The sequence below is a fragment of the Mirounga leonina genome, unplaced genomic scaffold (genome assembly GCF_011800145.1).
Source record: "Mirounga leonina isolate KUSES-001 unplaced genomic scaffold, KU_Mleo_1.0 Mir_454, whole genome shotgun sequence".
In the NCBI taxonomy this organism is placed as follows: domain Eukaryota; kingdom Metazoa; phylum Chordata; class Mammalia; order Carnivora; family Phocidae; genus Mirounga; species Mirounga leonina.
Genome location: NW_023270763.1, coordinates 1458732 through 1472202, shown reverse-complemented (window position 1 = coordinate 1472202; position 13471 = coordinate 1458732). Strand labels below are relative to the sequence as shown.

Sequence of the window (13471 nt, the reverse complement as noted above, 5' to 3'; positions counted from 1 at the left end):
TTTGTGGCAGCCTGGGGGACCCAGCCCTACTTTCCGTCCTCCCATCTCCAGCCTGCCCTTTCTGGGGGACGGGCCTCTAGGGGTCCAGACCATCTACTGCGGGGCAGCTCTGAAGCCAGGGTCTCCGAAGCCCATTTTACTCCTTCTCTCAGCTGTGGGGCTGCACTCCAGACTGGAGCCCCGAGCCCCTCCGTGCTGAGGCCCTGGGTCCCCGGCAGCGCTGCTCAGGCCTGCGAGGCCAGGGGCTGCGGTCTCGGCTCTGCTGGCCTGCTTCCTGACCCGCGGTGGGCAGGCAGCCCTGGGAGAGACCTGTGGCCCAGTGAGCGGACCCGTTCGTCCAGCTTGGGCGGGAGCAGCTCACTGGTCCAGGCGCCCCAGCTTGGACCCTCCAGGTCGCAGCGGCCCCGTGCTGACCCCGGGCCCTGCAGGCCACAGGGTGCTGCTCTCCAGGGCTCGGGGCGGGTTTCCCTCTTCTTGCTTGTTAAATAGTAATGTTTTATGTATTAGGAACTCAGAGAGCTTTAAACACTGCTCCGAAGGGCCTGCCAGAAGTTTATTTGTTGAGCATCACATACTGACCCACGGTACAAAGTTACGTCAGTTTGTAGAACCTGGTTATTAAGGTTCCTTAGTGTCTCTCAGACAAGACCTCTGTCACCGCACGGATGCACCCACTGCTCGGGGGGCGCACGTGGGCCCTGGACGAGCAGCTGTGCCCCGCTCACTGGCGAGCCCCCAGAATCGCCTGTTTTGCTCAACTGCCTTTAAGGAGCCGTGGGGAGCCATGAAGTGCATGCAGGGAGAACTCCCCCACAGCCCTCGGGGTCTGATTACAGAGGCGGATTAACTCTCCGCAGCTCCCCCGGCTGCCTGATGGATTGCCTGTCTAGAAGGCAGGGTCCAAGGGGACAGAGGGAGAGAACATTACCGTGCTGGCACTCAGGATACGCCTAACGGGTGTGGTGTGTGCGCCTCTCTCTGCCTCCCCCCCCCCCCCCCCCCCCCGCCCCCTGCAATCCGGTGCTCCTTCCTTTCGTTTCCTTCCTTGTTTTGTGTTCTGCCTTCATGTCTGCTCTGAATGTCCTCTCCCTCCCTCCTCCCCCTCTGCCGTGGCTTCCCTCCCCCCCCACCCCATCCCTGTGTCTTCTCCCTTGGGTTGGCAGGTGGGCCTTGCCCACAAAGGGCCAGACAGTACATTCTGTGGGCTGTGCGGCCACATGCTCAGCTCTGTGCTTGTGGCCGCTGGAAAGCAGCTTTGGGCCATCTGTGAATGGTGGGCATTGCCGTGTGCCAATAAAACTTTATTGACAAAACAGGTGGGGGGCCTGGATTTGGGTGCCGGCTGTAGTTGCCGGACGCCTGTTCTAGCCCCACTCTTCCTGGGACCCCCAGCATGCTGCTGCTTGTGTGGAGGCACCACGACGGTGGGGGGCCCTGAGCCAGGTTGGCAGGGGCCCTCAGGCAGGTGCAGGGAGGGAGCTGCTCCAGGGGACCTGTCTGTTCACTAATGGGGAAGTCTGCGGTGGGGGGCGGCGGGAGGGAGCTCCTTCCGAGCTGCTGCGTTGTGCGTCTTCAGCTTAATCAGGTGGTTCTCATGTGGAGCACGTTTCGAGTCCGGCAGACACGTTTCAGTGAAACAAATTGGAAGTGTTGAGATGGAGAGAATCCCAGTAGCCTTTCTCTGGTGAAGTCTGTGCCGTTTTGCATGGGTTTTATTTATTCCACTTAATAAAGCGGCTGCAGAAGTTGGTAGCATATGTCATGAACCTTCCTCTGTCGACAGAGCTATAAATATGCAGCTCATACCACCTCGATTCCACCTGTCAGCCTGATTTGTTTTCCTAGTTTATTTAATTAAAACAGATTATGGTGCTGCTCGCTTCACGAAGGCATGCTGAAAATCCCAATTTCCGATTACTTCTGTGAGGGCCCGATGACAGTGCTCGTGCCCTCCTGCCCGGGCCGGGGGTGGTTTGGCCTCCGGAGGAGCCCCGGGTAGTTCAGCAGATCCAGGGCCTGCTTTTCGTACTTGGGAAAGTATCTGCTTGCTCTCCTTGCACGAAGAGCTCGGGGTGACTGTCCTGTGAAAAAGCACAGAGTGAAAACAGTGAAAAGTCTGCAGACAGTGTTAAAAGACGGGCACTGTATTATAGACAAGGGGAGACGAGAAGGGGTCATTGAGACGAGCCGGGCTCAGGGACCCCTCCGTGGGGAGTGCTCCCCGAGTGCGCAGGCAGGGGGACCCACGGGAGACCGATGTCGGGTGGAGGCTCCGGCTCCCGTGCTCCGGACTGAGGCAGGAGGTGGCGCAGGGCTGGTGGCGGGCTCTGTGCGGAACACCTCAGCAGAACCCTGGCCTCTGGGCCTGGGCATTGGCCCCACTGGACCCTTGGGGAAGGGTGGACACTGGGCTTGCAGGGCCAGCACCCCAGCTGCACGAGGTGTGATTGGCCGATATAGTTACATACATCCAGGGGTACAGCGTGGAGCTGGGGTGTCCGTGCACGCGGTGCAGTGACCACCACAGTCCAGCTGGTCACCCTGCGTCGCCTGGCCTGGCCCGGCTTGTTTTCTTCTGTGGTGAGAACACTGGAGATCTGCTGTCTAGCACATTTCAGGCGCGTGGTGCGTGCAATTGGCTATGAGCCTGTCAGTGGGCTGTGTGTGTGAGCTCTCCAGGTCTTGTCCACCTTTTACCCGGCATTGTGCACGCGTGCACCCACAATGCCCCGTGCCTCCTCCCACCCTGCCCCTGGCAGCCACGTTTCTGCTGTTTCTGTGAGCTCAGCATTTTCAGATTCTGCATGTAAGTGAGGTTCTGCCGTATTTTCTTTCTGTGTCTGTCTTAAGTATTTTTCAGTTAACATAATGTCCTCCAGGTTCGTTCATTGTGTCACAAGTGTTGGGGGCTGATTCTTTTTTAAAGCTAAAGAATCTTCCATTGTGTAGATCTAGCATGTTTCTTCTGTCCGTCGTCCGCTGACAGGCGTTTCAGTTGCTTCCATGTCTTGGCTGTTGTGAATAGTCCTGTGACGAACCCGGGGGTGCAGGCGCTTCTTTGAGTGAATGATTTTATTTCCTGTTGTCATATTCCCAGAGTTGGAATACTGGATCATACGGGTCATACTTCTGTGTTGAATTTTTTGAGGACACCATGGTGGTGGTGCCAGTTCACATCCCCACCAGCACCGGTGGTCTGGTGTCCAGTTGAGAATCCCCACCTAAGAGGTGTGAGGTGAGACCCCACTGTGGTCCTCACATGAGGTTCCCTGACGATGAGCGGTGCTGAGCACCTTCCCATGTACCGGTTATTCTTTAGGAAAATTTCTGTGTTGATCCTTTTCCCACTTTTAATTGGGTGTTTGTTTCTTTGCCATCGAGTTGCAAGAGTTCCTTACATGTATTGGATGTTAACCATTTGTCAGATAGATGGTTTGCAAATATTTTTTCCCAGTCCATATTTTCACCCATCGTCTTGCATTTTGTTGATGGTTTCTTGTGTTGTGCACAAGCGTTTGAGTTGGATGCAGTCCCACTGGTTTATTTTCGTTTTTGTTGCCTATGCTTTGGGTGCCAAATAGAAAGAAATCACCAAGATGAACGTCAGTGAGCTTTTCCCCTGTTTTCCTCTAGAATTTTTATGGTTGCAGGTCTTTATCTTGAGTTGATTTTCTATGTGGTGTGAGATTGGGGGTCCACTGCCGTTGTTTTCCACGTGGATGTCCAGTGTTTTCAACCCTGTTCGGTGAAGAGCCTGTCCTTTCCCCATTGCGATTCCTCGCCACCTTTGTCAAGTATTAGTTAAACGTATGTGCATGGATTTACTTCTGGGCTCTGTATTCTGTCCCATTGGTGTGCGTGTCTGTTGTTAGGCCAGTATTATGCTGGTTTGATTGCGACCATTTTGTGGTAGTTTGAAATCAGGAAGTGTGATGCCTCCAGCTTTGTTCTCCTTACTCAAGATATCTTTAGCTGCTTAGGGTCTTTTGTGGTTCTATACAAATTTTAGGATTAATTTTTCTGTTTCTGTGAAAAATGCCATTGGAATTTTGGTAAGGGTTGCATTGAATCTATACTTTGCTTTGGGTAATATGGACATTTTAACAGTATTATGTCTTCCAATCCATGAACACGGAATGTCTTTTTATTTATTTGTGTCTTGTTATGTTTCTTTCATCAGTGTCTTACAGTTTTCAGTCTACAGGTGTTTCATCTCCTTGCTTAGATTTATTTCTAAATATTTTATTGTTTTTTTGATGCTGTTGCAATAGAATTGGTGTGTTTTTTTTTTTTTTTTTTTTGGATTGTTCATTGTTAGCATAAAGAAACGCACCTGACTTTTGCATGTCGATTCTGTATCCTACAACTCTACTGAATTCACTGGTGATTTCTAACAGTTTTCTGGTGGAGTCTTATTTCCTACATGTTAGATCATGTCATCTGCAGGGACAGTTTTAATTATTCCCTGCAGAATTGGATGCCTCTTACTTCTTTTTCTTGTCTGATTGCTCTGGCTAGGACTTCCAGTACCATGTTGAATAGGGGTGGAGAGAGGGCATCCTTGTCTTGTTCCTGATCTCAGGGGGAGGCACTCAGCTTCTCACTGCTGATTATGATGTGAGCTGTGGGCTTGTCCTGTATGGCCTTTATAATGATGAAGCACTTTCCTTTGGTACCTAATTAATTTTTATCATTAGAGCATGTTGAATTTTATCAAGTGCTATTTGTTCATCTATTGAGATGATCTTGTGATTTTTATCCTGCCTCCCATTAATGTGGTGCATCCCATTGCTTGATTTGTGCACATTGAACCATCCTTGCATCCCGGGGATAAATCCCACTCAGTCATGGTATGTGATCCTCTTTTTTTTTTTTTCTTTATTTATTTGAGACAGTGTGCACATGTGGAGGGAAGGGGCAGGGGGAGAGGGAGAGAGAGAATCCCAGGCAGACTTTGGGCTGAGCATGGAGCGTGACACAGGGCTCGATCGCACAATCCTGAGATCATGACCTGAGCCAAAACCAAGAGTTGGATGTTCAACCGACTCAGCCATGCAGGTGCCCGAATTGTGACCCTCTTAATATGCTGTGGAATGCAGCTTTCTAGTAGTTTGTTGTGGGTTTCTGTATTTGTGTTCATCAGGATGTTGGCCTATGGTTTGGTTTTCTTTTAGCGTCTTTGTCAGACTTTGGCATCAGGCTAATGCTGGCCTCATAAGATGAGTTTGGAAGTGATCCTTTCTCTCTGATTTTTTTGGAGGAGTTTGAGAAGAATTGGTAATAATTCTTTAAATGTTTGGTTGAATTCACTGGTGAGACCAACTGGTCCTGGACCTTTCTTTGTTGGGAGATTTTTATTGCCAGTTCAGCCTTCTTACTTGTTACTGGTCTGTTTGGATCTTCTGTTTCTTCGTGGTTTATTCTTTTTTTTTTTTTAAGATTTTATTCATTTATTTGATTGATAGAGAGCACAAGTAGGCAGACCAGCAAGCAAAGGGAGAGGGAGAAGCAGGCTCCCCGCTGAGCAGGGAGCCCGACGCGGGACTCAATCCCAGGACCCCAGGATCATGACCTGAGCTGAAGGCAGATGCTTAACCACTGAACCACCCAGGCGCCCCTCTTCGTGGTTTATTCTCACGAGTTTGCGTGTTTCTGGGAGTTTTGTTTCTTTCAGGTTGTTCCATGTGTTGGTAATCGTCACTAGTAGTTTCTTATGTGCCTTCGTATTTCTGTGCTGTCTGTTGCGATGTCTTCTCTTTCGTTTCCAGTTTTATGTCAGTTGTATTTATTTACTGAGTTTAGCGAGAGGTTTATCCATTTTATTAATCTTTTCACAGCAGCTCTTAGTTTCTGTCCTCTTTTCTGACCTTACCCATAGATAGTGTTCTGAACCCGTGCTCTGCAGGGTGACGGTGGAAACTCCTGCCCCGCCACCTTGCTGACGTCCCAGACCAGTCCTTCACTTCCTGTCTTGGTGCAGGAATGTGGCGACTTTGGGACTGGCCTTGGTTGTCCGGCTCCAAGTTAAACCTCTGTGGCAGTGTTCTCGACCTTGGTGCACGTCCAGATGGCCTGAAGGGTGTGACTCTGGGGGTGGGGGTGCTGGGCTGAGACGGTGTATCTGTGGCGAGTTCCCAGGTGACGCCGCAGTGCTGGTCCCCACCCACGTTCCGAAAGCCCTGCCCCAGTGTGAGCACCTGGCCTGCTGAACGGGAGGGACTGGGCCCTGCCCTGGGTCCGAGGCTCCACCGAGGAGAGCCTTACAGGGCCAGGCATGCTCTGGGTGTGGGAGAGGCGTCGGCTGCTTGGGTCCCAGCAGCGGTGGCCTCAGTGGTGTGGACGTCTCCTTCTGACGGGCCGCACTCAGCCAGGGTCACCTGACAGAACCCAGGCTCCAGGCCACCACCGGGCCCCGTGAGCAGCCCACCTGCTTGCGTGTAAGCAAGCTAGTCTTGTGGCTGCTGTCCACGCTGGGCAGGCTCTACCCCTCGGGGCCTCTGCCAGACAAAGACCATGAGTGGGTGTGGGTGCCGCCGCCCGGTAGGGCCCTGATGACTGGCTGGTGTCTCCTTTTTCCTTCCACTTGGTCACAAACTGACGCGTGAGGTAGAGAAAGGGCAGGAGGCCTGACGCTTCTGTCTCGTTCCCTCTGTGTGACCTGTGACTGTGGGCGCACCCCGGCCTCCCTGGGCTTTCGCCTCCCCACTCCTCTCTGTAAGGCATGTGGGGAGCGTGCTCGTGCCCTTGCATCTTCCCCGGCGTGGCCGGCCAGCTTTCCGGCAGCCTGTCCCAGCCTGCAGGGACTGCCCGTCTGCCGTTCCTGGGCTCCTACACTCGGGGTGCTGGGTCTTCGGTAGCGGCTTCGCTTCTCACCTCCGGATAAAAATAGCCACACGAGGTCTTGGTGCAGCCTCCACCTGTCGCAAGGGGCGCGTGGGCCGGGGACGTGTGTCTGAGCGCAGTGGCCACCCGGGGGCCTGGCTGGAGGACATGTCCCTGTGGGCACCGGCTTCTCTGCACACCTTGTCTGCCCGATACATGCCGCTGGGTGTGCCGCCTTCTGTGGGGCGCCTGGGCCCTGCTCCCGGTGCCTCTTCCCGGGCTGCCTCCACGCATCTGCGCTCCCAGCCAGCCCCACTGACTTGCAGACCCCCGGGTCAGCTGGGCTGGGGTGGAGCCCGGGGGCCCAGGCCTCCTGAGCCGGTTGCAGGTGTCCGTTCCCTTCAGGGGCTTCTCTAGCCTTGTTGCTGTGACCGGCCCAAGGAACGGTAACTCTCCAGCCAGCCTGCTATTCCCTGGCCCCCGGCCTCCCTTCTGAACCCCTCTGTAAGCCTCGTGCCTGAGCAGTCCCCCCATTACCTCCGGAACCCGCGACGTGCAGGACGAGCACCAGCGTGCTGGTCACATACATCCTTCCCTCCTTTCCCAGTGAGGAGACTGGGGTGCGACACGCCAGGGCTCAGGCAGGGTCACAGGAGTGACAGCTGAGACCCTGTGCGGGGCACACGTGGGTTCCTACAGGCCTCCGCCCGGCCCCCGGTGCGTGAATGCTGGCTGCAGGGAGGAAACTGCCCTTGCTGGGAGCCTGAAACTGCCGTCTGTGGGCCCTGCTTGGACTCCCTCCAAAACCCCCGGCAGCGGCTGCTGCCGCCCAGCCCCCAGACCTTGTGAGCCTGTCCGAGGGCTCCGGGTGCACCGTCCTCCTCTCCTGGGTGTGAGCCTGGCTTTCCCGGAGGCCTCAGCATCTCGGGCGGAGCCGGGAGCCCAGAAGTTGCTGTGTGTGGATCAGATGCCGCAGACGCGGCCTGCGCCAGGCCACCTGCGGCTGATGAGTGTGGGCGGCCCGATGGCGCCCTCCTGCTCAGGCGGCAGCCCGGCCCTAGCAGAAATTTCAAGGGGAAGGCAGGGGTAAATCGCCGCGGAGCCAGGCGGGATGCGCCGGACAGACGGCAGCCTGACCAGCAGCTGTTCTCGTAGACGAGCAGCCTTCTGTGCAGACATGGGACACTCCGCAGGCAGGCAGACCCATGCCCGCCTGCCGCCGTGGCCGTGCAGTGGGGTGACCTTGTAGGGACAGTGCCGCAGGAAGGAGTGACGAGCTAAGGCCCAGCAATGGGCTCTGACCGGCGGCCTCGGGGAGTGGCAAGTGCCTGACCTCTACGTTAGGCCCGGGCTCTGCAGGCTCTGCCCCTCCCTCAGGGCTGGGCGAGCATCATGCCCGCTTCCCAGGCTTCTGGAAAGACTGGCGTCTTAGAGCCGCCTAGTGTCAGGTGTGGGCTGGGAGGTGCAGGGCTCGTGGTGTCCGGGCCACCTGTGGGGATGGGCGGATGAGGCTGCACAGGCCTCCTTCTCTGTGTGCCCTGCCTCGACTCGGGCCTGGTCGCCAGCTGGGCTGCTTTGCGGTAAGCAGCTCGCTCTGCGGGGCGGGCGTGGTGGGTCAGTCGAAGAGGTGCCCGCCTGGGCACTTTTACAACCAGTGCCCCTGCAGGGCATCGTCTGTGGCGGATGCACTTGGACGGACTGTGTTTCCTGCTCGATGGGGAGCGTCCCCTGGGCCGCTGCTGGTGCCCGTTCAGTCCCGGTGCGGCTGGGTGTGACCCGCGGCCGCCCGCGACACGGGGAACTGCCCGCCCACCCACCCGTCATCCCTGCTGCAAGTCTAGCTGCCGTGTAACAGCAACCCCCCCCCCGCCCCCGTCAGCACTGTGGCCCCAGTCCCCACTCGGCACGTGTGTTCCTCTCCTGGTCCCCTGTGACCTCCGTGTCTCATGCGGAGATGCAGCCGGTCAGGGCTGGCGGAGTCTGGGTGAGGGTGGCCAGTCTTCAGTCTGGGATGTGGGGAGCCTCTCCGCTGCCCCCTCCCCAGCTCCTGCGAAGGCTTCAGCTGTCCTGTGTGCGTGAGCCAGAGGGCGCACGCCCCTCCCGCACCCACGGGTCTGGCCCCAAGGAGAGTCGGCTCGCCCAGCAAGAGGCTCCGTCCTGTGCTGCCTGCCCATACCCGGCCCATCCCCTGGTCGTGAGGCTCCTCGGCCATGGGCTTGTGTCAGCAGCCCACCCCGTGGCCTCCCCGACCTGAGCCCTCCTGCGTGCTTGGGGTCCTGGACACAGAGGGCCTCCCATGGTGGGGCATGTGACAGGTTGTGGGGTAGTGTTTGGTGAGGGCGAGCTTCCTGCTCTTGGAAACTTTTTCCTTCGTGTAGCACAACGGACCCTCTCTTCGTCCCCGACTTGTCCTCCCGGGTGCAGGGGGCACGTGTTCCGGACCCCGCTTCTCGTTGGGGTGTGATGCACACGCTGTCCCCCGCAGCGCTCCCTCCCTGCCTATGCACATGGTTCTCAGCAACTCCGTGCCCTGGGTGGGGACGGCCCTGTGTCTCTGGCTCGGCACCTCGGGGGTGGGGGGCGCCCCCCGCTCTCCCGTTGCCTCCGTGGGACACATGAGTTGTCAGCGTCTGTCTTGTTGAGTGTGACGGGTCCCCTCGCACAGCGTGGGCTCTCCGGGCTGGCCGGAGGGAGGGTGCCAGGGCCTCCCGGCCTCAGTCCCTGGGCGGCGTATTCCTGACGGCTGCCCCAAGCGGGACTCCCTCAGGGAGATGTGGGCGAACGCTTGGTTCCCGACGCAGGGCTGACTTTCCTCCAAGTCGGGTTTCTGCCAGCTCCTCTGGTTTCCCTGCATCTCTGCAGCCCTCTCGAGTCTCCGTCACAGTTGTGCCGTTTCCGAGCCCCGCGTCGTGCGAGGATTGAGAAGCACGCCACCTGCATCTCTCTCTCGCAGGGACTGGGATGTTGAGCGGGGCACCGAGCATCTTGGATCAGCCTCGGCCTGTTCATCACAGTCCCGGCACCCCTGCTCACCCGCGTCCTCGCAGAGACCGCGGTGAAGTGTCTGCACCCATCTGTAGCGTCCTGGCGTGGGGCCCTCTCTGCCACCCAGACTGGCCCGGGGGTCACCGCTCCTTTCCTGCGTGCGACTTGCTTGCCGAGTCTGAGTGCGGGAGCCTGGCTGACACCTGGCGTGCCCATGGCAGACTCAGCCCTGCACTCTCCTCCGTTCCTGGCTGACCTCACGGGGGGCCGCGCCCAAGGGCCGTGTGGGTTCGCTGGTCCCACCGCTGTGCACACAGATACACCACAGCGTGTGGGTTCACCCCTCGTGGTTTGCGATGCTCACCACCGCAGATCAGCCAGGCACATGTTCTGTGGTTTCCTGTAAACGCATTCGTGGGGTGGGATCACGGAGTGAGAGGTGACGCACGCGCATTAGACTTCAGGCAAAACCCAACTCATTTCGCAGAGCGGTCTCCTAGTTTTTATGCCCGCCGTCTGTCCTGACTCCTGGGATTGCCCGAGTTCTTTGTTTCTGCCAATCAAATGGGTACAGAGTGGCAATTCGCGGCGGGCCTCGATGGGCATTTCCTGGTTTCTAGTGGAGCTGACGGCCTTTTACATGTGCCCGTCAGCACAGGTACTTTGTCCTCCAGGAAACGTCTGTCTGTGCCCTTTTCGGTCACGTTGTTTTTCATTACTGCTCCGTGGCTGTTCCGTGTCCACTGACAGCACCGATCAGGTGGGCAAGACGGGGAGGCCCCGGGGTGGGGCCGGACGTCATCCCCAGCATGAGCCCTGTAACCGACCCTCTAGGGGGTGTGGGGGGCAAAGGGGCCACGCTGCCCGGGGCCCTCTGTCTGGCGGGCGGCATGTGTCCGCTGCCCTCTCCCTGACAAGCCACTTGCAAATGCCAGCCTGAAAGAGCAGGTGCCACTCCTGGGTGGGCTGCGTCCTGGCTCTGCAGAGCGGATCTCGGTCTGTCCGAGTGAGTGTGCATACGGTCTCTCTCGGGGGGCCGTGAGTTTACAGATAGGCCACCGCAGTGCGGATGTTGCCTTTGCCTCCTCTCCTGGCCGTCCTTCAAACATCACATCCTGCCCACGAGAGGTGGTCTCTGCAGTGCCCGCCAGCCTCCCCCCCAACAGCCCCCACCTGCCCACCTGTGCCCCCACCTGCCCCTGCCAGCCCCCCACCTGCCCACCTGTGCTCCCCGCCAGCCCCCCACCTGCCCCCCGCCAGCCCCCCACCTGTCCACCTGTGCTCCCTGCCAGCCCCCCACCTGTCCATCTGTGCCCCCCGCCTGCCTCCCACCTGCCCACCTATGCCCCCACCTGCCCCCCGCCAGCCCCCCACCTCACCACCTGTGCCCCCCACCTGCCCCCCACCTGCCCACCTATGCCCCCACCTGCCCCCTGCCAGCCCCCCACTTGCCCACCTGTGCCCCCACCTGCCCACCTGTGCTCCCCACCAGCCCCCCACCTGCCCACCTGTGCCCCCCGCCAGCCCCCCCACCTGCCCACCTGTGCCCCCACCTTCCCCCCCGCCAGCCCCCCACCTGCCCACCTGTGTGCCCCCCACCTGCCCCCCCCCTGCCCCCCTGTGCCCCCCCCTGCCCCCTGCCAGCCCCCCATCTGCCCACCTGTGCCCCCCACCGGTCCCCCCGCCCACCTGGTGGCTGCGCCCATCCCTCTGTGCCTGGCCTGAGGTGAGGCTGAGGCCGCTGGGCTGTGAGGAGCCACCTCATGGGCTCACGGGGCTGGGCATGAAGCTTAGCGCTGGCTCTAATGGTGGCGTTTAGTTTGGGGTTTCCGGCTCGGTTTTGTAGCTGGGGTTGGAGCGGAGGTTCCGTTGCCGAGGGGGTGATTCCTGTCCTGCCGTGTTTGCCGTGTTTTCCGTTCCGCTCCTGGCCGTGCTGCTCATGTGCCTCACGGAGCACTGACGAGCTTTCAGCAGGAGGCCTGGCCTCGTCAGCAGGGCTGGCGTGTCGGAAGCGGGTGTGCTTGGGAGGCTTGGTGGGTGCACGCAGACGTTGTCATGACGAGATGCAGGTCTCCCGCAGCCCGAGGACCCAGCACCGCCGGTCTCCTCCCTGCATGCTTCAGGAGCTGGATGCTGGGACCCCACGGGGTGCCCCGAGCGGGAGGCGGTGCGTGACCTCTGTGTGTCTGCCGCCTGTCACTCCGGGAGGGCCCAGGTTTCCCATCTGTGGGCTGCTCTGGTCCCTGCTCAGGGTCGGGCCATTCCTCGGGCTGGCACAGACCCTGTGGCTTCCACCTGAGCACCAGTGTCCCCCGCGCTTCTGCACCGCAGTCGCTGCCAGCACGTAAAATAGGCCCCACGACTCGTTTGCTGCATCTGCTTCCACTGGGTTCTGGGAAAGGTGTGTGACCGCTTCTGTCCCTGCGTGGCGCGTCCTGGCCTGGGAGTGTCCGTGCGGGACCCCAGGCAGGCTGCATACACCGTGCTCGTGGCGTCCAGGCCCGGGGCATGCGGGAGCAATGAGCGCTTGGGTCTGGTGGGCCTCGGCCCTGGGCTGCTCTGGACTTCGCTCTGCTGCCCGCTCCGTGCTGGCATCCGTCGGGACCTAACATGCCAGCTGGACTGGCCAGGCCTGAGGGCGGCCACCCCTGAGCTCCTGCTGGGTCGCTGGGACCTGGCCCGGCACTGCCGTTGGCCCTGACGGTCAGGAACCTCCCTTCGCATCTCTGTCCTGGGGTGGGGCAGGCCCCTGGGGAGGATCCTAGAGACCCGTTTAGGGGACAGTGGTTGGGGGGCGTCGGGTTTTCCTAGATGTTGGCCCTGTCGGGAAAGTCACCGTCAGGGCTTCTTCCAGAACGGGAGCTTGCCAGGAGGACATGCATTGCACTCCTCTTGCCAGGGGTGTGAAAACCCCATCGGGAACATCTCTGCCCCCCGTAACTACTCTGCTGCTTCGCCAGCAGGTTTGGGGTGGACTTCCCACTGTGTTTCCCCAGCACCCCCACCCCGGCCCGGTCACCTGTTATAAGCAGTGGGCCACCTCGCAGCTCCCGAGAACCCTGTGCTCAGTAGGGAGTGGGGGCGGTGGGGGCAGTGGAGATGGGCGCGGGAGGCCCACTGACCCTGCTTTCTGTCTTGTCTCGAAGGCTCAGCTGTCACAGGCCCTGGAGGAGCTGGGAGGCCAGAAGCAGAGAGCGGACATGGTGAGTCTCTTGGTGGTGGTCTTTGTGGCCGCAAGGAGCTCAGGGCATGGGGTGCTTTAGATCCCGGGAGCGGAGGGAGTTATGTCCCTGTCATGCAGGCGCAAGCCTGCGGGTCCCTGATGGTCACAGCGCTTCCCTTCGTCAGAAACGCAGGTGGGGATGGGAAGTGCATGGGGCCTGGGAGCCGGGGCCTGGCCCCTCAGGGACTCTGATGTGGGGACCCCAGTGCCCCTTCTGCTCCACATCATGACCCGCCTGACATAGAGCTGATGTGAAAACCCTCGTGATCCCTGCTTGATGCCCACGGCCAGGTCGTCCTTTGGTTGTCCCCCCGCTCTGGGCCCATGGTGGCCCCACCTCACAGGGTGTGTGGACCAAGACGTCTGCCCATCAGGCTCGCAGCCCGCGTTGCCCTGCTGAGCATCAGGTGTGCTCCTTGGCCATGTGGCCACGTGCCACCA

The 13471-nt window shown here is 59.3% G+C and overlaps 1 protein-coding gene across 11 annotated transcripts in view; it reads left to right on the top strand.

Moving 5' to 3' along the window:
* MAD1L1 (mitotic arrest deficient 1 like 1) overlaps positions 1 to 13471 on the top strand; it is a 312404-nt gene that overhangs the window by 169475 nt on the left and 129458 nt on the right. For all 11 annotated transcript variants that reach the window (XM_034988250.1, XM_034988249.1, XM_034988247.1 and 8 more), the window contains one exon: positions 12954 to 13010. In XM_034988250.1, coding sequence (XP_034844141.1) covers positions 12954 to 13010 — 57 coding nt within the window. The remainder of the gene's footprint in view (positions 1 to 12953; positions 13011 to 13471) is intronic.